General features: G+C 57.8%; 2 protein-coding genes across 4 annotated transcripts; both read right to left on the bottom strand.

Annotated features, from left to right (window-relative positions):
• Nucleotides 1–72: 72 nt before the first annotated feature.
• SLC25A44 (solute carrier family 25 member 44) lies at nucleotides 73–10478 on the bottom strand. Of its 3 annotated transcripts, none has more exons than XM_068415018.1 (5): nucleotides 10380–10478; nucleotides 5911–6021; nucleotides 4850–5584; nucleotides 2810–2937; nucleotides 73–2260 (listed from the first exon to the last, which is right to left on the bottom strand). In XM_068415018.1, the coding sequence occupies exons 3-5, from the start codon at nucleotides 5469–5471 to the stop codon at nucleotides 2069–2071; spliced, it is 942 nt and encodes a 313-aa protein (XP_068271119.1). In that variant the 5' UTR covers nucleotides 5472–5584; nucleotides 5911–6021; nucleotides 10380–10478; the 3' UTR covers nucleotides 73–2068. The 3 variants fall into 3 exon arrangements, with proteins under 3 accessions (XP_068271119.1, XP_068271118.1, XP_068271120.1); XM_068415017.1 differs by having other exon boundaries at nucleotides 5911–6114; XM_068415019.1 differs by lacking the exon at nucleotides 73–2260 and adding an exon at nucleotides 4206–4246 and having other exon boundaries at nucleotides 2835–2937; nucleotides 5911–6114.
• Nucleotides 10479–12471: 1993 nt separating this feature from the next.
• On the bottom strand, nucleotides 12472–18292 carry SEMA4A (semaphorin 4A). Its single transcript, XM_068415125.1, is given in 18 exon segments — nucleotides 12472–13103; nucleotides 13203–13315; nucleotides 13400–13560; nucleotides 13645–13760; nucleotides 13860–14049; nucleotides 14249–14399; nucleotides 14482–14651; nucleotides 14741–14871; nucleotides 14994–15110; nucleotides 15230–15338; nucleotides 15696–15794; nucleotides 15884–15946; nucleotides 16056–16216; nucleotides 17200–17340; nucleotides 17806–17941; nucleotides 17943–18002; nucleotides 18004–18070; nucleotides 18072–18292. Coding segments are annotated over 18 exon segments (2838 nt in total).
• Nucleotides 18293–20784: the final 2492 nt, after the last annotated feature.

A 20784-nucleotide genomic window follows, 5' to 3' on the forward strand; every position in this document is an offset into this window, starting at 1 on the left:
TCACGGCTGTGAAACGACTGAAGCTGGCAGACTCACCCAGCCTAACGCGCTTTTAAACTCAGGCGTCACATCGAAGGTCTCTGAAGTTTATTAGTTGTCAAGAACTTTGCTGGTTAAGAGAGGAATATTAAGTTTGAGAGTGTCTCCCCACATTCGTGCTGTCTGCGCCACACACACAATTACCCTGCTGGGAAGCAGCAGAGCCTGGTTATTATTATTTCTTTTAATATCAGTATTACTATTGCCTTTGAGAACGGGGCTGCTGTGCATTGGGATCCTTCCTCATCAGCTTGTGATGCTGCCACTCCACTTTTTAGAGCAGAATCTGCTGTTACAGAAAGAGCTGATCGTCTTTTAAACAACAAAACTGCGACAGAAGATGCTGCTCGAACAGCTCTGTCAGCAGCTCAGGCACTCATCACCTTATTTAATGCTGCAGAAAACAAAGGGGGGATTAAAAGGCCTTTGAGATGATGATCTGCAACCCCGTTAAAGAGTGTTGTACCTTATAACCAAGCTCTGTCCTTAAACGTAAAAGTCTCTCTCCAGCTTCAGCAGCCTCTGGACTTGTTCCAGCAGAAACTGCGGCACGTCCAGTCTCTGCCCAGGCTGAAGTGCAGACGTTGGGATGAAGACGAGAGCCACGCTTAGCGAGTCCCAGGTGAAAAGACAACCAAGAGCCTGGCAGCAGCCACAGGATCGACGCTATAACCAGTAATTCCAGAGATGAGCAGAGAGGGAGGATACATCTGTTATTTGGAGGTGTATCTCTCACCTCTTGGACATACAACTGGGATGAGCACCGTGCGTGGGCTGGCATCACGAGAGACAAATCTCAAACGCTTGAGACCAGCAGAGTGAAGTCAAACAATCCCTTCATTCCTCCTCCCCAAAGAGCAGCCGCTTGCTTCATCGCTCGATCGCAAGTAAAAAAAAAAAACACAGACCAGAGCTTCAGATTTTGATCCAGCCAGAGTGTGCAAAGACTCATCCTTGCCCTTCCCAAACAGGATAAGCAGGATTTAAACTCACAAAGTATTAGTGAACCATTATTTCTTATTCAATATGAACATGCCGATCAGGTTCGAACTGGATCAAAAGCCAGCACAAGCTGTTTTGTTTTCCCCACCTCACATCCAGTTGTAGCTCAAGTCCTGTTCAGTTCAGCGATCTGACACTTCCAAACTCTCCAATTGTTCTGTGCTTAAACTAAACTCGAGGTGGGAAGTGGCAGGAGCCACCCTGAACATGCAGTATCGACGCTCACATTGAACAAGGCCACAGAACAACCCCTCAGTCCCCCAGAACTCAGAATAAGCTTCCCTAAAATAACAAAAAAATTAAATAACAAGATTAAAAACAGAGGTTAGGTGTCAAAATTGCCATCAGCTAATTACAAACAGCCAACTCGACTCCCACCAGAGGGCTTGCTGTTTGAGGGATGAGAGATAGGAAACATTTTCTGAGAACATACAAAAAAAAGGTATGTACAGATCTATTCAAAACACAGTAAATAAGGTTTGAAGTGGTTCCGGGTTACTCTCATCTCACATCTTCTAAACATAAATGTGGGTGAGGGGAGAAATTTGTCTATTCTAATTCTTCCCACTTCCCACGGTACAAGTGCAACCGGCGCCCAACCCACCAGAGGGCTCTGGTGCAGGCTGGCAGACTCCCTTCTGCGGAAGTTTGGCAAAGATTAAAATAATTTAAAGAATAAACTGGCTTTTTGCTTCAGCCAGTAAGTCTTTAATTTAAAAAACAAAAAGGGGGGAATTAAGAACTTGCCAGGATGCGTTCACACCCCTGGCTGCTCTCGAATGAACCGTCGCCGGCAAACGGCGGTGCCGAAGGTCACGTTTCGATGGCTTTGAGCAGAAGGAGCAGCAGAGCACTGTTGTTACAACCGAATCTAAAGAGGTGAACTGCAGTTGCTCTTGCTTCTGCCTTGTACTGTGAAACCAGCTAGAGACAAAGGAGACACCAGCTGCCTCTCCTCTGGAGCTTTCAACCGCGACAGTCCAAATTCAGAGGGTTCCCAAGAAGGTTTCTCTCCCACCGGCTGCCTCTACCAGTGTCTTGAATCCACCAGCTCCGGGCGGAGGCTCAGCTTCTTCAGAGTTTCATACCCCACCACGATGACGATGGTGGAAGGAGTGGCCGAGATGATGCGAGCAGAGAGGCCTTTAGTCAGGCCCCAGGGCCCTTCCTCTGCCATGAGCTGTTTGAAGGTGAGGATGATGGAGCTCTTGCCTTCCACCTGCAAAGCCACAACAAATATTCACAGAACTGCCAGGCTTCATGCTGAGCTGCTCTGGGGTTCTCCTCCAACTAAAGACTCTAGATACAGATCAGCCAGTCTTATCTAGTCTCCAGAACTCCCTGAGGGGCTGGGAAAAAAGCAAGAAGTCCTAAAGAGGCAGCACTAAGTAGGATTCTTAGACCTGTCTCCTCCTTCCTCCCACCTGCCCCCATCTAGAAGGGGCTGGATCAACACGACAGCTCAAGTCTCGCTAAAACTGACACTGCGAGAAGCACCTCTCCTTTTCCAAAGGATGACACGTCTGCTGGGGAACCTCACTGGAGCAGGCCAGGTAGGCGAAGCCAGCCCTGCTACCTGAGCTGCCTCTTATTAACGCTGACTGCAAATTAAGCAGCACAATATCTAAGATAAAACAACCTACGAACAGAGAGAGAGAAGGGGAGCAGTTTACCTGAAGCCACAGAGATCAAAGAGCCGAGAGCGAACCCCACCCCTGCGTCATGCTGTTGTGGCAGACACACAAGCCAAGGAAGGCTGAGCTCTTACCTGAACCCGAGCCCTGATGACATCCATGGGGTTGGTGAGGGTGGAAGCTGTTGCAGCTGCAAGTGGCCCCGATATAGCTTGCAGGAGGAGATGGGGACAGTCTTTAGGAGTCAAGCTAGAAAGTTGTTCTGGGAACGGGAAAGAGACAGAGTAAAGCTTCAGACGAGTGGTTGCTTATGTGTTCCTTAACTCCACCTGCTAATTTAGAGTTGCAGTAGGCAGAAGCCCTGATTTACAACCTGTCACCTCCTCCCACAGCTTAAGTGGTGCTTTCTACATCAACCAGAAAGTCAGCAAAGCGCAGGGAGCAAGCCCATAAACACCCCAGTGCTCCGTCACACAGCCTCTGAGCAGCTCAAACGCAGGCTCTCAGACCTGCTGGGCACAGAATAAGCTTCTCTGTCCCCAAAACAGAGCATGGAAACATTCAGACCAGGCTATCAGAATTTGTCTGCAGAGATTCCCACAGCTCCAGAAAGCTGTCACTACCACTGAGCACGCTGTCCAAGAGATATCCACGTGGTCCCCCGCGCTGCGGGATCTCTGAGGAGAAAAGCGCTACGTACTGCTCATCCCAGGGGTTTCCTCCTTCCCCTCCTACTACCTGGGAAACGGGATTTGAATCTCCCACACTTTTACTGGTTAAAGTTGGACGGAAGGCAGTCCAAAAGTCCCTGTTTCTTTGGATGACGTGGTGGCAAGAGGGACGGAAGCTGCTCTGTTCGCGACCTGAATCGCTGCTGGCAGCGTACTTTGTGCCCCGAGGAAGGTTCAACGGCCTCTGCTGCTGCCAGCTCAGACCAACACACTACCCAGGGCCAGAGGACTAGAAAAAGCAGCCAAAGGAGGGATGTATCGACAGCTGGGGCTTATGGTTAGCATCATCTTGATTTCTACTGCAGAAGACCAGGGAAGAGAGCAAACATCTGAACGAGACAAGCTCCGTTCTCTCCATATCAACTTGCTGCTTCTTTTTTGAACCTTTTTGGCATGAAAGTCTTACAATTCACACAGTGGATTTTGGTATTAAAAATTGTTGACGTGGAGAGCGAAGGGAGCGCTCCCAAAAAGTTCAGACTGGACCAACACCCCAAGCTTCTGTTGCCATTTAATTCAGCACTGATGCGTAACCAACGCTCCCCGTCGTTACCGGAATGCGCCTGCTCTGAAAAGCAAACTAGACACTCGAGACACCTGTATTTTTACAAGCAGGTGATTTCCAAGATATACTTTAAGCCCAGTGCAGTGAAATCTAAGCCTCTCATTAGCATCGCTTTTAGGCAGATTGCTATTAGGTAAATATTAGTCTACAAACCACATGCAAAGCTGCATGACAAAAATCTAAAGGATTATTGGGGGAGGAAAAAAAAAAATGTAAATCTTAGCTGGTCAGTACCTTTAGTATTTGGGAACACCCTGAGGATTGACAGAGCTGAGCTAGGGAGAGAGAACATACTGTTAAGTGTAGTTTTAAGGTTTGGTGCCAGTTTTAAAGCTATGGAAACTGAAGCACGATCTTAAGACACGAACCCAAGGAAGATTTGGCCTTTGTCTCTGCCTGTTGTTTGGTTTTGCTCCGAGATTTGTGGCTCTCGAAGTCTTTTTGCCATATATGAGACTCTTGAGTCCATGTGAACTGGAAGATGAATTATACTTACAGGGTGGCTTCGAAACTCTGCCAGACAACAGCCTTCCTCACTTCCGTGCAGAAAGTAAGCATTAGTTGGGATTAGCGGAAGAGACAGTTAAAGTAGACGCATCAAGTCCCTCTTGCCTAGAGCCACCTCGTTTTAAGTCCCTCTAGCACTCAGATCCCTGTTCAACTCCACGTTTAAAACAACGCTGCTCTGTTCAACTTCCACCCAACATCTGCAGAACTCGTTTAAATCAGACACAGCTCTTTGTTTCAAGACAGGTTCTGCCCCCACCCCAAATCAAAGGGAGAAAGCAAATCACGCTGGGTCCACAGTTTCAAAACCCGATCTGAGGGGCTTCTAGGTCTCCTGGGATAAGATACATTCAAAGTCTCCTTTCACTTACCGGCATAGAAGTGGTAGAAGGGCCACCAGACTGCACTGTTGGGAATATAGGTGAGCAACGAGGCCACGTAGCCCCTGTAGAAGCCTCTCAAGCCATCGGCCTTGAAGATCTGTACAATGATGTCCTTGGTTTGGCCAAAGACCAACATCCGCTTGCCATCTTGGTTCTGCACCTTAAACCTGCCCATGCTTTCCCCCTTCCTCTGCATCATGAGATGCTGGGAGATGACATCGATGGGCACGGTGATGCTCTGGGCCACCAAGGAGGCCGAGCCGCCTGCCACCAGAGACTTCACGGCGTTGTTGTTGTTGTACCGTGACACATACTTCCGAGTGAGCTCGTATGTCGTCACGTAGCACTGCCCGGAGATCAGGGTGAAAGTGTTGACCAAAAAGCCACGGTAGAGCCCAGCCGTCCCTTCTGTCCGCAGGATTTTCACAAAAGCATCAAAAGTCCCGTTGTACAGGCTCTTGCCTTTCTGAACCTGCAACCGCGTCCGGATGAGCGTGAACGGGTAAACGCTCACCCGGATCATCATAGTCATGCAAATCCCAAACACGTAGAACTTCCTTTTGTCCAGGTGCTCCCACTCAATGATGGGGATGTTGCGTTTGTCCTCCATGACTCCTCGGAGTGGGGCAGAGAGGTGGTACACTCCAGATCTACCTCAAAAGTACAGAGCAGATCCAGGCTCAGCCCTCTGGTCTTGGCTGACTAGATTGGAGGTGTTGGCATCTGAAATGAGAGACACTTTCAGTAGATGATGAAGTGCCAAAGTTAGGTAAAGCAGCCTACACCACTTGGCTTTGCTGGTTTTCCTGCAGCACACAGAGAGCCCTTCCATAAACTGTTCTGCCACCTCATCAAGCAGGGCCGTATCACACGGTTGATGGTGGCACCTTGATGTCACCGTAGCCGGTTGTTAAACTCTACCAGTATCTGCACACATGGCAGCTCTCGCTACGATCCGGACTATTCCGCTGCAAACCAAAGCTTGCCAGACTTTGCAAAGCAGTTGGAGATCCACAGAGGAGGAGCACTGCTCCAACAGCAAGCACTACCTTTTAACGAATGCGCAGGAACACGGATCGTCAACCAAAGCAGCTTCTCCCCAGTCATTCCGGGGTTGTGGTGCTCCGAGATGGCAGGATGTCACTTCTCAGTTTCAGGTTCTGTACAAAGAAGGAAGTGACAAGTCTTCATTTGTGCTCCCAGATTCCCTGCACAAATTAGACATTTTTCTGGGCGTTTCCATTTCGACCTTCCTAAAGGTGATGCAAGCCAGGGAAGGGGGGAGAGAAGGTCGTGAAAAGAGAAGCAATAATGAGAGAACAAGGCAAACGCAAACAGCCATGGAGAGTCTCCATGCTGATGACTAAGACCCTGAAAAGAAAGGGTTAAAAAAAAACCCCCCACAGCCCAGGGATCTCTCAGTGCGCTTGTCAGCTACTGCGAGCAAAGTTCATCCTCACTTCCAACACTGCTTTTGGTCTGATAACACTCACAAACCCGCCACCCTTCCAACCGTGGCAGCGTTTAGAGCACCGGGGAGTGCGTTCAGAGCACCGGGGAGTGCGGGACGAGGAGGGGAGGTCCTGGCGCAGCCTCCTCCAGCAGACCCCTCCTCCCCCTGAGGCACTATCGCTGCGTCTCGCCCCGCAGGCAGCCACCACCAACTGCTTCCCCAGGACAAGGCTCTCGGTAGTTCCACCCGCCTCCCCTTTTGGCTGTAATTTGCTCTGACTTGGTGCATGATTAACCAAACTCGGATCAAGCTAATCTCCTCGCAGGGCCAGGCATAGACAAGCAAAAGGAGAAGAGCATCTCAAAGAATCAACCCAACACGAAACCATCATTTCACTGGCCACGAGGACTTTCTTTCCACGTAAAAAAAAAGAAGCCTACAGATCTTCAGGAATAACAGACTGCTAAATCATAGAATGGTTTGGGTTGGAAGGGACCTTAAAGCCCATCCAGTTCCCATCCCCCTGCCACGGGCAGGGACACCTTCCACTAGACCAGGTTGCTCCAAGCCCCATCCAACCTGGCCTTGAACACTGCCAGGGAGGGGGCAGCCACAGCTTCTCTGGGCAACCTGGGCCAGGCTCTCACCACCCTCACAGCAAAGAATTTCTTCCCAATATCTCATCTCAATCTCTCCTCTTTCAGTTTAAAACCGTTCCCCCTCATCCCATCACTCCATGCCCTTGGCAAAAGCCCCTCTCCAGCTTTCCTGTAGCCCCTTCAGGTGCTGGAAGGTGCTAGAAGGTCTCTCTGGAGCCTTCTCTTCTCCAGGCTGAACAGCCCCAGCTCTCCCAGCCTGTCTCCAGAGCAGAGGGGCTCCAGCCCTCGCATCATCTCCGTGGCCTCCTCTGGACTCGCTCCACCAGCTCCGTGTCCTTCTGCTGTTGGGGGCCCCAGAGCTGAATTATTAGAAAGGGTTTGACTGCAGCTGCTTATCACAGCTTTTATTCCAGGCTCTGGCAAACGGGTATTTGAAGTCCGTGCGCAGGCACAAGCTGAAGGAGAGCAGAGCAATACCAAGCAGCTCCACTTGCAAACACAGAAACTGGAATAAGCATGCCAAACCCAGAGACCTGAAAACAGATTCGCTTTGAATCTAGACCGAGTGAGAACTCAATTTACCACGAGACGCAGCCAACACCATACACCAATTTGGGGGTCACCTCACGCTATCAGTGTAATGCAGAAAGGCCGCAGCTGGAGGTGTTTAAGAAAAGCCTGGACATGGCCCTTAGTGCCATGGTCTAGTTGCCATGGTGGTGTCAGGGCAACGGTTGGACTCGATGATCCCAGAGGGCTCTTCCAACCTCATTGATTCTGGGATTCTCCAAACTGTCGGCTTCACGAAGAGAGCTCAGCCAAGAGCCACTTGGTTAGAAACGCAATAACAAAACAACCGGCAATTCTTTACCTCTGGCACGGAGAAGAAATTATGATTATGAAATTATGGCAGAGGAATGAGGGGGTGTGCTATTAACACACCATTTCGTTGCCTATCTGCCAACAAACTATTTGCTTAACATCAGCAAACAGCGTTACAGGCTGCCACGGCTCCTGCTGATGGACAGTGAAGTTAAAAATACCCAAGGGCATCCGGGTCCAACAGGGAGGGTGGGAGAAACCTTATTTTACCTGGTACAAAGAAAACTACACTTCATTGTTACAGTCAATTTGACAGATAACACAGAACAAATACCATGGGTTGTCTAAACAAAAGTGGTATTGCTTTAATTATAATTACAGTGCGACTGGTTCACTAATACAGGCATAATTAGACAGCATAAAGCTTCCTACACAGGAGTTATCTGCACACAGCACCTCTGAAAACATTATTTTGCTCTTGTTAGGAGTCCCACTAGCTTAATATTTTATAAAAAAAGTCTAGCCAGTGCAATTTCCTGGTGAAGCCTGAGGGTTTAATCCATACTCCACATTCCTCTGCCACCCAAAACATGAACCGTACGTAGCAGAGCTCCCCGCGTGAAAGGGAAGATGTACCTGCTACGAAAAATCCTCACTGCTGCAACAAGGAAAACAAATAAATAAGGATTTTAAAAGTATCCTTGATTTTTTTATTTAGTTTTATGTGCTGCAGTGCTTTGTTTTCAGAATTTTAGCCATAACCTTGAGGAAATAACTGTACTTTCTTTGGACTCTTGCTAAAAACTACTTTCATTCAGGATCTAAGACAACGTCACTCTAATCCCAGGGCCCGCAAGGAAGCAAAGCCCTAAGTCCCTCCTGCGGGGAGGTGAAGAGTGAAGGCACCCTGGCATCACCTGGGATGCTTTGATTTGACAACCACGGCCACAACTCTCGCTCTGCCAAGACACAAATTTTGCTCAGAGCATTTCTTCTTCCAGAAATTAAATCTAGGGCGTTGCTCAGAGCAGTGATCCTGCTGTATCCAGTCTCAGTAACTCTTCGATGATCTTTCAAGGAATTTGAGGGAGATCGATATAAAAGTAATTGCTAAATCTCAAACACAGACTGCAACTTAGTGTGAACCCCCCCGCCAATTTACCTCCTTTTTAATGCAGCCCCATCAACCCGTTCTCCAAACCGTTTCTGCTGCAGCTGTATCCAAAGATGATTCTTTGGCAAAGAAAGACAGGGCCTTTGTGTACCCCCGGCCAAGGATGTCTCCTGCTCAGCATACTAATGCCTTAGCACGACGGCCTGGGAACCATCCAGAAGCAGGCGGCGAGGCCGCCTCTCCAAGCCCCAACTGCCACACGTGGTTGCCTGTGGAGATCCTCTCAAGTGGGAAAGCACGAGATCAAACAAACCCACTACAAGGTCTCTCCAACTTGCAGCCTTTTATCCGTGCCACGCTACGCCGAACCTGGTCTAAGCAGGCAGCTCCGTTCTCAAAGTCCTTCCCGTTGCGCTCCTTAAATTTACCGCAGGATGGAAGGGGCAACCAGCGACAGGACAAGAGGACACAGCCTCAAGCTTGGCCAGGGGAGGGTCAGGTTGGACATTAGGAAGCATTTCTTCTCAGAAAGGGTCATTAGACACTGGAAGGGGCTGCCCAGGGAGGTGGGGGAGTCACCATCTCTGGAGGGGTTTAAGAAAAGACTGGACATGGCCCTTAGTGCCCTGGTCTAGTTGCCATGGTGGTGTCAGGGCAATGGTTGGGCTCGATGAGCCCAGAGGGCTCTTCCAACCTCATTGATTCTGTGGGATATAAAACCAGCCTCGCTGAAGATCTGCAGTCCCTCCACAAGCAGCTCTCTCTCTGTTAACGACGAGCAGACACACTCTAAGCCAGCACTTCCCAACACACCCCCAGCCTCGCTGCCTTCCCCCCACCTCCCGTACGCCGGAGGCCGTGCGCGGGAGCGGGGCAGCGGGCGCAGCAAACCCCCCTCCTACCTTACAGGTGAAGCCGTCAGCGCTTATGTTTGGCCAGACAAAAAATAAAATCCGACGTGCTCTAAAGGCAGCGAACACGTGCAAAGTTTGGCCTGGGACCTGCTCAAGGTCACGGAGCGGATGAGCGGCGGCGCAGACAAGACGCCTTTCCAAACACCCCGGGTTGATGTCACAACCATGTCACCCTTCTCCCCCGCCCCGCAGCTTCTCTTCCTGCAGCCCCGGAGGCGCAGGGGACCGTCATCCCCTTCCCCACCCGCCCCTGGCCTCCTCCATGGCGCAGCACCCACCTCCTCAACCGAGCGGGTCTTGCACCAAACTCCCCCTCGCCCCGCTCTCCCCCGCGCCCCGAACTCACCCCCCGACGCCAGCCGCCCCCTGCACCAGCCCGCCCCGGCTGCTCCCCATCACCCACCCACCCACCGCAGACCCCCCGCCACCCCGCCCCACAGCCACCCCGCCCCCAGACCCCCCACTCCCCCCCCTCATCCAGCCGCCCCCCAACCGGGCCACCACCGGCCCGCCCGGCCACCGCTCGCCCAGGCCGCCTCCTCCTCCTCCCGCCCCACAACCGACCCCCCATTTCCCACCCCACAGCCCCAGCCCCGCTCCCCCCCATCCCCTTTACCTCAGGCCGGCGGGCGGGAGGCCCCCGTCCCACCCCGCCCCGCCGCCGGCCGGTCCCGCCGCTCCATGGCCGCTCTCCCCCCTCCCTCCGCCATCGGCGGCCGCCGACCGGAAGTGAACGGCGGCAGCGGCAGCGCGTCGGGAGCCTCGCGCGCCGCTCGACCAATCAGCGCCCGAGCGCGGCCGCCATCTTGGGAAAGGGCTGAGGCCATACCGGAAGTGACCTCGCGCGCTTCCGGACGCAGTAAAGAGGGCGGGGGGGCGCGCTGTGGGGAGACGCGCAGGGAAGGGAGTGCGCATGCGCACAGCGGGAGGGAGGCCTCGCGCCCTCGCCTTAAAGGGGCAGCGCCGAATTACAGCTCTTAAAGGGGCAGCGCCGAATTACAGCTCTTAAAGGGCCAGCGGCCCTTAACGACTGGGTGCCACTGCTGTGTTTCCCGGGAAGAATTCACGTGCTGGGTGCTGGCAGGGCGGAGGTTGTGGCGAGGTGGGGAAAACTGCACGTGGGTTGGGGCGATCCCAAGCACAAATCCAGGCTGGGTGGGGAATGGATGGAGAGCAGCCCTGAGGAGAAGGACTTGGGGTGATGGGTGACGAGAAGCTCAACACGAGCCAACGTGCGCTGGCAGCCCAGAAAGCCAACCGTGTCCTGGGCTGCATCCCCAGCAGCGTGGCCAGCAGGGCGAGGGAGGGGATTCTGCCCCTCTGCTCCGCTCTCCTGAGACCCCCCCTGCAGTGCTGCGTCCAGCTCTGGGGCCCCAACAGAAGGAGGACACGGAGCTGGTGGAGCGAGTCCAGAGGAGGCCACGGAGATGGAGCCCCTCTGCTCTGGAGACAGGCTGGGAGAGCTGGGGCTGTTCAGCGTGGAGAAGAGAAGGCTCCGGGGAGACCTTCTAGCACCTTCCAGCACCTGAAGGGGCTACAGGAAAGCTGGAGAGGGGCTTTTGCCAAGGGCATGGAGTGACAGGATGAGGGGGTACGGTTTTAAACTGAAAGAGGGGAGATTGAGATGAGATCTGAGGAAGAAATTCTTTGCTGTGAGGGTGCTGAGACCCTGGCCCAGGTTGCCCAGAGAAGCTGTGGCTGCCCCCTCCCTGGCAGGGTTCAAGGCCAGGCTGGATGGGGCTTGGAGCAACCTGGTCTGGTGGAAGGTGTCCCTGCCCGTGGCAGGGGGTGGAAACTGGATGGTCTTTAAGGTCCCTCCCAACCCAAACCAGTCTGTGACTCTGTGGCACCTGTGCACCCCCTGCACACCCCCACATCACACCCCACGCACGCCTGAAAGCCAGAGGCCGAGGGGCCTGTCGCTGCCCTCCTGGGGCTGCTCCTCCAACCCGGCAGCACAATGCAGTAGCTTTTCCTTTTTAATAAAATAAAAAAAAAAATCTCAAATGTACAAAGAGCAGGAAAATTTACAGCTTAAAAAAACAAGGCTCAACGTCATCAAAAAGCAGCAGGGGCCAACCCCGGGGTGGGGGGCAGCTGGGGAGTAGTGTGGGGGGGCTCCACCAGCACGGCTGTCCGGGGGTCAGGGCAATGTGGGGTGTCCCCCCCCTGAGCACCCAGGGCGGTGGGGAGCAGGGTGGGGAGGCCTGGCAGTGCAGGGTGGGTGCCCGTGGGGTCAGCCCATGGAGCCCACCCAGTCTCAGCTTTCCCCATTTTGGAGCTTTTACGGATCCTGGGGGTTTTGGGGTTTTTCTTGGGGTGACACCAGTGTCAGCACCCTCCACCTCTGCCCGTCCCCACCCTATATCCTTGCGCCACAGCCACATCCAGCCCTCAGCCCCACATCCTTGCCCCACGGCCACGTCCCTCCTCTGTGCCCACGTCCTTTCCCTGTCCCCCTCTCCCTTCCCTCGCCCCCCACTCTCCCTCCATCCCACCTCCTTGCCCCATCCCACCCCCTTGCTGCCTCCCCCGCCACTCCCAGGGGCCCATCCCACCCCGCTGCCCCTCGCCCCTACCCCAAAATGTCACGTTTCGATAAAAGAAGTGTATTAAATTAAAAAAAAAAAAGAAAAAATGCTTCACATTCATATCCCCCCCTCACACCCCACTGCTTCCCCATGGTCTTCTTGATCCCGGTGGCAGTGTCACGCCGTGTCCCCCTCTGGGACACGGACCCTGTTGTTATCAGCATCGACGTCCCCATCATGCTGGAGGCAGCAAGCGCGGGAACTTTCCTCCTCCTCCTCCTCCTCGGTGGGACCTCTGGGTGCTGGGGGCTCTCTGGTCCCTCCGTTGAGGGGTACCTTCTCCCGGCGTCGCGATGGGGGGCTGTGGGGTACGCTGCACCCCCGTACCTTGCTCCTGGCTTTGAGATGGTCGTGGTAGGCGAGGAGAGCCAAGCAGGCGGCAGCAGCCAGCGTCATGGCCAGCAGCACGGTGACGGTGACAAACTGGGGCCAGTAAGACCGCGGGGTGGCGGGGGCTGAGGACCCCTCGGACACCCCCTTCTCAATCAGCCCGTCCGGTTGCAGGGCTGCCCCACCGGGGTCCCGGAGCTGGTAATGAGCCACGGTCCAGGTGTAGCCGTTCTCGGTGGCCTGGCACTTGTAGGTGCCGGCGGTTCCCCGGTGCATGATGACCACCAGCGTGTGGTCAGGCAGCAGCGCTGTGTCCCCCCGGCCCTCCTGGCCACCGGGCTGCTGCCAGCTGTAAGTGGCCAGTGCGGAGCTGCGGGGGCACGGCAGGTGGACCACGGCGTTGAGGGGGGGGCTGAGCCCTGCGGGGTGCAGATGGGGTGAGCAGGGTGATGCTGTGCACCCTGTGTGCCACATCCCACCCTCCAGCCCCCCCGTCCCACCGCGTCCCCATACTCAACTCTCTGCGGCGGGATCCTCCTGCACCCCGAAGGCTCGGGGCTTGGCCACGTTCCTCCCACGGTGGCATGTGGTGTCTGGGCTCCCCGTCTTGATGTCCTGCAGCCACACGCTCCTGCAGTCGGGAGAGTGGCATCGGCATCCTAGTCCCCTCCACGCCCCCCTGTCCCATCCTCATCCCGCTGCCTCCCCAGCTCACGTGTCCTCGGCGGCGCGGGCGGGCAGGCAGGAGCTCTCGAGGCTGTGCCAGGCGCAGTATGGGTCCCGCGCCAGCACACACTCGGCGCAGCTCTGGTGTAGGCTACAGTTGGCCAACGGGACTTGGAGGATGCCACCGGTGTAGCCCACGTAAAGGATGCCCTGGGGAGGGAGAGGTTGCAGGGCTGAGCCTCCCCCTCGCCCCTCTGTGCTGGGTGGGGGGTGGGCTGTTGGGTCATCCCCCACCTTCCCCGGGGCCAGCAGTATGTTCTTCACCGGCTTCGGTGTCCCAAAGAGCTGGATGCTCTCCACGATGTGGGCACCTTCATCCAGCTCCACCGCTTTGTGCAGGAAACCCTCCGCTGCGGGGGCACAGGAGACATCGACGATGTTTTGGGGGTGCCAAGGGAAGGGTTGGAAGGGTGACCATGTGCCCTGCGTGTACCCCCACGTCAACCCACCCGTGGCCAGGAACATGACGCGGTAGGTGGTCCCCGAAACGTCACGAGTCTCGTCCACTGCGATGCGCGTGTATGTGACGTCCGTCTTCACCAGCAGCGGCCGGCCCCGGGTGGGTGACACCTTCCCGTCCATCAGGAAATGGTCCTTCATGAAGGTGAGGGCTTTGTCGGAGGAGGGACCCATGTGGCACTGCAGGGAGAGAGGAGTCGGTGCTGGCATGGGGAAACTGAGGCACGGGGACGGGGGAATGCACTATTAGGGACCCCATCCCACTTGCACCACCACCACCACCTCATCCCAAACTGGGACAGACCAACCCCTCCCTATGGGGACCAGCATTGTCCCCCCTGGGAGGGTCTAGTCCCCCCCCAGGGTGGGCAGCACTCACGCTGCCAGGCCGGGGACTGATGTTGGGGCCGCTGTAGACCATCCAACGGGAACTCTCCTTGTTCAGCTCCTTGTACTTGCCCTCAAACACCTCTTCCAGAGCCTCCTGGCTGTAGGTGCAGACGGCTGCGCTGCCCGCCCTGCCCGCCTGCCTGCGGGGACAGCGAGGTGGGCACGGGGAGGTGTACGTGGGTCCCCAGAGCACCCGTAGCACCTTTGGGTGCCGGGACTCACCACTGCGAGGTGAAGACGGCGTAAAAATCGGCACCACCGTGGCGGCGGGGGAGGGCGAAGGCGTGATGGATGACGTTTAAGGGGAAGTGGCCGGGTTGCGAGCACAGCAGTTGTGCCTTCAAGAAGGTCGTCCACCTTTTCTGCAGCACCTTGTCCCCTCCGACGTCACTCTGCGGGAGCCAGGATGATGCTCAGCGCCGGGGCGATGGGAGCTGGGTACCCCCATGGTCCCCCCCCCCATCATCATGCCTGCACCCACCTTGCAGACACGGGCCACCCGCGGCACCAGGAGCTTCTCAAAGAAATCAAACTCATCGGCCGTCTCCTCGAAGAAGAAGTAGACCTTGTCATCTCCAGGGATGCTGAAGGAGGCCACGAAGGTGGTGTCGGCTGTGGGGCGGTGGGTGAGGAGCTGGAGTGAGGGGGGGGGGGTAGGTTGCTGTAGGTACCCCCCCAGCGTGAGGAGGGTGAGGAGGGACCTGGGGGGGGTCCTCCCCAAGGACCCTACTCACCTGAAAGCCAGCGGAGGAAGGCGTCGGTCTTGAGCAGGGTGCGGGTGCCCAGCGAGCGGGAGATGATGGGCTCGTTACCCTGGAAGTTGTTCGTGGTGCCGGCGTAGAGCTCGCCATCTGCTCGGGGATGGGGTGGGGGTGAGCCGCGGTGGGGACACCCCCCCCTGCCGTCACCCTCCGTTCCATCCCAAGGATGGGTGATCACCCATGGGTGCCACTGCCCCCCCTGTACTCACCCACCAGCAGGGCTGTGTGGGTGTGCTGGGGGTCAAAGGGACACTGGCCCTTCCCGTCCAGGAAACGTTGGTGTCTGCCGCTGGACATGAGGGTGAAGTTCTCCAGGTGCTGTGGGGAAGGGGAGAAAAATCAGTCGACGGCGTTAAAACAAACCCCAAAATCTGCAAGAAACGGCCATGGGTTCCCTCTGGGGAAGCTCAGCGAGTGGGGAAACTGAGGCAGGGGTCACCTGAGGGAAGTGGGACCCAAACTCAGGTCTTCACCACCTGGCACGTGGTTACAAACAACTTTAGGGCATGAAATGCAACGGCGCACCCAGCACCCCGCATCCCAAGGGACTTCCCGTGATGTGATGAGCTCGAATCCCCCATCCCACCGGGGCTCCCGGGCTGGTGTTTTGGGGTTCCTCAACGGCGTTGCCGTGATACATCCGGAGACCCCCCCTCATCCTCGTCACACACTCACGATGTAGGTGCAGGCGGGGCTGAAGGCGTAGGTCCCGCAGACGTAGAGGTGGGTCTGGTTCAGGGCCACGAGGACGCGGATGAAGTTGAAGCACTCGGTCTGCGATGGAGGGGGGGGAAAAGCAAGAAGTAAGGGAGGGGCTGAGCATCCCTGCAGCTCTGCGGGACCCCCCCATGGTGCTGTCTCACCTCCTGACTCTTCTTTTTAAAAGCACACTCAGAGGTTTTCTCTGCCGTGGGTCCCCATTTGATCTGCGGAGGAAAAGGGGGGACGGTCCGTAGCTGCTGAGCCAGGCCCGAGTGGGGAAACTGAGGCACGGCAGGAGATACCCCCCCCACCCCAAAAGCAGCTACTGCTCACCAAGGCTTTGGCACGGATGGTACCCGGGGTGCCGACGTCGAGGGCCAGCACCCGGTCACGAGCCCCCACGTACAGCTCCTCCTCGCTCTTGTGCAGGAGGAAAACGTCGTAGTGGGAGATGTTATCCTGGCTGAAATGGGTCAGGGTCCGTCGGGGGTCCCCTGGCAGGAGCAAAGGGGGTGACGGAGGCCAAGGGACATGCACACACCCCCCCCCTGTGTCCCAGCACCACCATCAACCCCAGGCGGATGCGGCAGCAGCTGCTGTCGCTCCTCGTGTCACCTCTGACGTCGGACGTGGGGTGCGTTACTTCCCCAAGGGCCCCCCCATCGCCGGCCTCGCTTCCCCTCCAGGTCCCCACCACCCTCCTCGTCCCCTCCGGGTCCTGATGTCCCCAAAGCCCCCGTGTCCCTCGCCCTGTGACGCTGCTTTGCTGTCCCCTAAGAAACGGGATGCTTTGGGGTCACGGCCGTGGGGTGACGCTGTGTTTGGGGGATGCAGCACCCCAAGGTGCCAGCCTGGGCGGGGGGTTACAAACCCCCACGGTGCCCTCGAGAGCAGCTGGGTGCCGCGGGCTTCTTGTTTGTCCCCGTCACCCACCAAAACGGGGAAAGAAAAGGGAGATTTGGCAATGTCTGCGCGGGGAAGGGGAAGTGGCAGCGCAGGCAGGGGCCTGGGGAGGGCACGGCCCTGGCGCGGGGGCTCCGAGCCCTCCTGCCTGCCCCAAGGCCACCGGCCCCCGGCGCTCCCAAACCCCTTCCTTTGCCACCAGCCAGCTGGCAGGACGCGGTGCCCCGTCCCCATGAGGAGGCAGCTTTTTCCTCCCTCCTGGGTGACCCCTGAGCGGATCCCCGGGTGCCAAGTGGGTGCTAAAATCTCTTCGCTCCAGCCGGCACCCTGGGGTGCACCCAGCTCCCGCTCCCAAAGGCGGTTGGGTGCCAACCAGCCTCGTGCCATCTGCCCCCACTGTAACCCTTCGCGTCGCCCCTCTGCCACCAGCGCCCGTCCCCTACCCCGTAACCACCTTCCCACCACCCCAACCCCGCGTGGGGGTAACGAGGTGGGATGGAGACCCTGTGGGATGCTGGGTGCTGTCCCACGCCGGTGTTGTCCCCATCACCACCCCGCTTGTCCCCGTACTCACCGCTGAGGAAGGTGACGCGGGGCAGGGGTTCGGCGCAGAGCATGGCGGCCGGCATCACCACCCCGCAGAGCAGGTAGAGAGTGGCCGCGGGCATGGCGGGGGGCGGCAGGGATGAACCCCTGGAAGGTCCCGGCACCACCCCTACGGGGGAAAAAAGGGTGAAGGTTTAGGGTGACACGCTGCCAGGGCTGCGTGTCACCGAGCGGAAACGAAACGGGGAGGAAAAGGGGGAAGGCAGCACCCGGCGAGGAGGGGGGGGCTGTGGGGCCTCGGGGCCTCACGTCACACGTGGCCCCCCGAGTATGGGCAAGAGCTTCCCATGGCCACCCCGGCACAGGAGGGGATGTCCCCATGTCCTCCTGGGGTCCCTAAACCAGGACCCCCCCCAACCCAGAGGTGTCCAGATGCTCCTGCCTTTGTCCCCACAGTGCCTGTCCCCATCAGGGGTGGCTGGCGGGGGGTCCACAAAATGAGGGGGGCTATGGGACACCCCGCTCTCCTGCAGCTCTTACTGGAAGCAATGGGGGCGAGAGCAACACCTCGACAAGCAGGTGGTCCCCGGGACCCCTCGCAGGTGGCCACCGTGTCCCCAACGAGCGGCATTACCTCTCCGACGGGCGAGGACAGAGCTCACCTCCACCCCTGGAGCGTCAGCACCCACCGCGCACCCGACCCCATCGGGGGGCTGCGGCCACCAGACCCCCGTGGGCCCATGCCAAGGTCTGGCGGCGCTGCCAGGCTCCCAGCGTGGCTCGTGGCGGGGCTCGTTGTGGCCCAGCCCAGCCCAGCGTGGCCCCGCCAGGGACTACGGGAACCAGAAAGTCCTGCTGGAAGAGGACGAGCCCCGGCAGGTTGGGGCAGCCTCCCGCCCCGCCACGGGGCGGGCGGCAGAGGCTGGTGGGGGGAGCCGGGATGGGAGCCGGGGTGCTCTGCTCCTCCGAATGGGGTGCCCACGGGGTGACGTGGGGGGGGAAATGGGGTGTCTGGGTGCCTGGGGTGCCTTCCTGGCTTTGGGGGAATCTTTGGGGTGAGTGGAAAGCAACGTCGTTTCATCCCCATGCTGAATGCGGGGATCGACAGCGGGTCTGAGCATCGTACCCACAAACTGCCCCATGGGGCTGAGCATCACCCCACAAACTGCCCCATGGGGCTGAGCATCACCCCACAAACTTCCCCATGGGGCTGAGTATGGCCCCAGCAAACAGGCACATGGAGTCGAGCATCACCCTACAAACAGCCCCATGGGGCTGAGCATGGCCCTACAAACAGCCCCATGGGGCCGAGCATCACCCCACAAACAGCCCCATGGGGCCAAGCATCACCCCACAAACAGGCACATAGGGTGGAGCATGGGCCCCACAAAGATCCCCATGGGGCTGAGCATCACCCCACAAACTGCCCCATGGGGCCAAGCATCACCCCACAAACAGGCGCATGGGGCCAAGCATCACCCTACAAACAGCCCCATGGGGCCAAGCATGGCCCCCCACAAACAGCCCCATTGGGCCACGTATCACCCCACAAACAGGCACATGGGGTGGAGCATGGGCCCTACAAACAGCCCCATGGGGTCAAGCATGGCCCCCCACAAACAGGCACATGGGGACGAACATCACCCTACAAACAGCCCCATGGGGCCGAGCATGGCCCCCCACAAACAGGCGCATGGGGACAAGCATCGTCCCCCACAAACAGCCCCATGGGGCTGAGCATCACCCCACAAAGATCCCACAAGTGTCGTGGCAGCCAGGTCCCCGCAGGCTCCATCCTCCACCCCAGGCTGCTCTGGGACACCGTGGGCGAGAAACCCAAAGCCCTGGGGTCCCCCCAACACCACGGCCACACTTGGGGTACCCCAATATCCCACTCCAGCCAAGGCTGAGGAGCATCCTGCCTTTTTGGGGCCTCCTTACCTGCCTCCCCCGGTGCCACCGTCCGCCCGTGGGGACACGGAGCCCCGGGAGGGCAGCGGGTTCCCCGTCACCTCGCTTGACGGGGACAGAAAGCTCCTTGTAAGCGCCGAAACTGGGTTATTCTGCCCCGGATTTCCCACTTGGCGAAGGGTTGGCTGAGAAACGGGGTCGCACGGAGACTCGCACCGGCCCCATTGTTCTACCCTGGGCCGGAGCCACCGGGGCCGGCGGAGGGGGACGAGGGATGGGGACGGGAGCGGAGGCTCCTTGGTGAGGCCGAAGGCTCAGGGGGACCGTGTCCCCGCTGGCACGAGGGTGTAGCGAGAGCAGCCTCGAGGCTGCTCCAGCTCCGTCACAGCCCTGTCCCTGCTCCTGGGTCCCCTGGCCAAAGTGGTCTGGGGACATGCTGGGGTGGGACGTTATATCCCTGTATAGGATTTGGGGGACATTACATCCCTGTGTAGGATTTGGGGGCATTACATCCCCGTGTAGGATTTGGTGGATGTTACATCCCTTTTAGGATTTGGGGGGCATTATATCCCTTTTAGGATTTGGGGGATGTTACCTCCTTTTTAGGATTTGGGCGGCATTACATCCCCATGTAGGATTTGGGGGGCGTTACATCCCTGTATAGGATTTGGGGGGCGTTACATCCCTTTTAGGATTTGGGGGACGTTACATCCCCGTGTAGGATTTGGGGGACATTACCTCCCTTTTAGGATTTGGGGGACGTTATATCCCTGTATAGGATTCCCCCCCCACAACTCAGGAGCATCCCAGTGGCATGGGGGGATGCTTCCAACACCCCTCCTGCTCCTTCGATCCCCCCCAGACCCGGAGCGGGATGGGGTGTGGGGGAGATGGACAGCGAGGGAGGAGGGAGGGGGTGCAGTAGGGATATGGGAGGGGAGAAATCTGGGGGGGTGCAGGGGGGGGGATCCAAGAGGTGGGGAAGGCAAAGGGCAGGATGGAAAGGGTGGGGAGAGATGGGGGGGTGGAGGATGGAGATGGGGGGGGCATAGGGGGGAGAGGGGGGGTAGAGGGAACTGGGGGGTAATGGGAATTGGGGGGGTAGAGGGGATTTTGGGGGGGGGTAGAGGGGATTGGGGGGGTAGAAGGAATTGGGATTAGAGGAGACACGAAGGGACGCAAAGGGGATGTGGGGGGAACTGGGGGGCTCTGGGGGCGCGGGGGGGTTGCAGGGCCACTCACCCGGGGGCAGGGTCCTCAGCCCCTTTGTCACTGCCCGGCGGCTCCGGGGCTGTCTGGGGGGTCCACCAAGCCCGGTCCCACTATGGCGGCGGCCCCCCATCCTCCCGGAGCCCCCCCCCAGCCCGGCCCGGTGCCGGAGCGGCGGTACGGACCTGCGGGGGGGCCGGGCCGCGGTGGCTGCGCGGCGGGGGCGGCGGCTGCGGTCGCCATGGCTGCGGCTGGTGTCACCCCCCGGGCAACGGCACAGAGGGACCCGGCGGGGGGGCACGAGGGGGCGACGGCGGCGGGCGGGACCGGCACGGGTGTGCGCGGACCCACAGACGTGGGCACGGACTGACATACATGTGTACGGACCCACCTACACGTACATGGACCGACATACGTGTGCACGGACTGACATACATGTGTACGGACCCACCTACATGTGCACGGACTGAGACACACGTGTACAGACCTACAT

This window comes from Nyctibius grandis, chromosome 17 (assembly GCF_013368605.1).
Source record: "Nyctibius grandis isolate bNycGra1 chromosome 17, bNycGra1.pri, whole genome shotgun sequence".
NCBI lineage: Eukaryota > Metazoa > Chordata > Aves > Nyctibiiformes > Nyctibiidae > Nyctibius > Nyctibius grandis.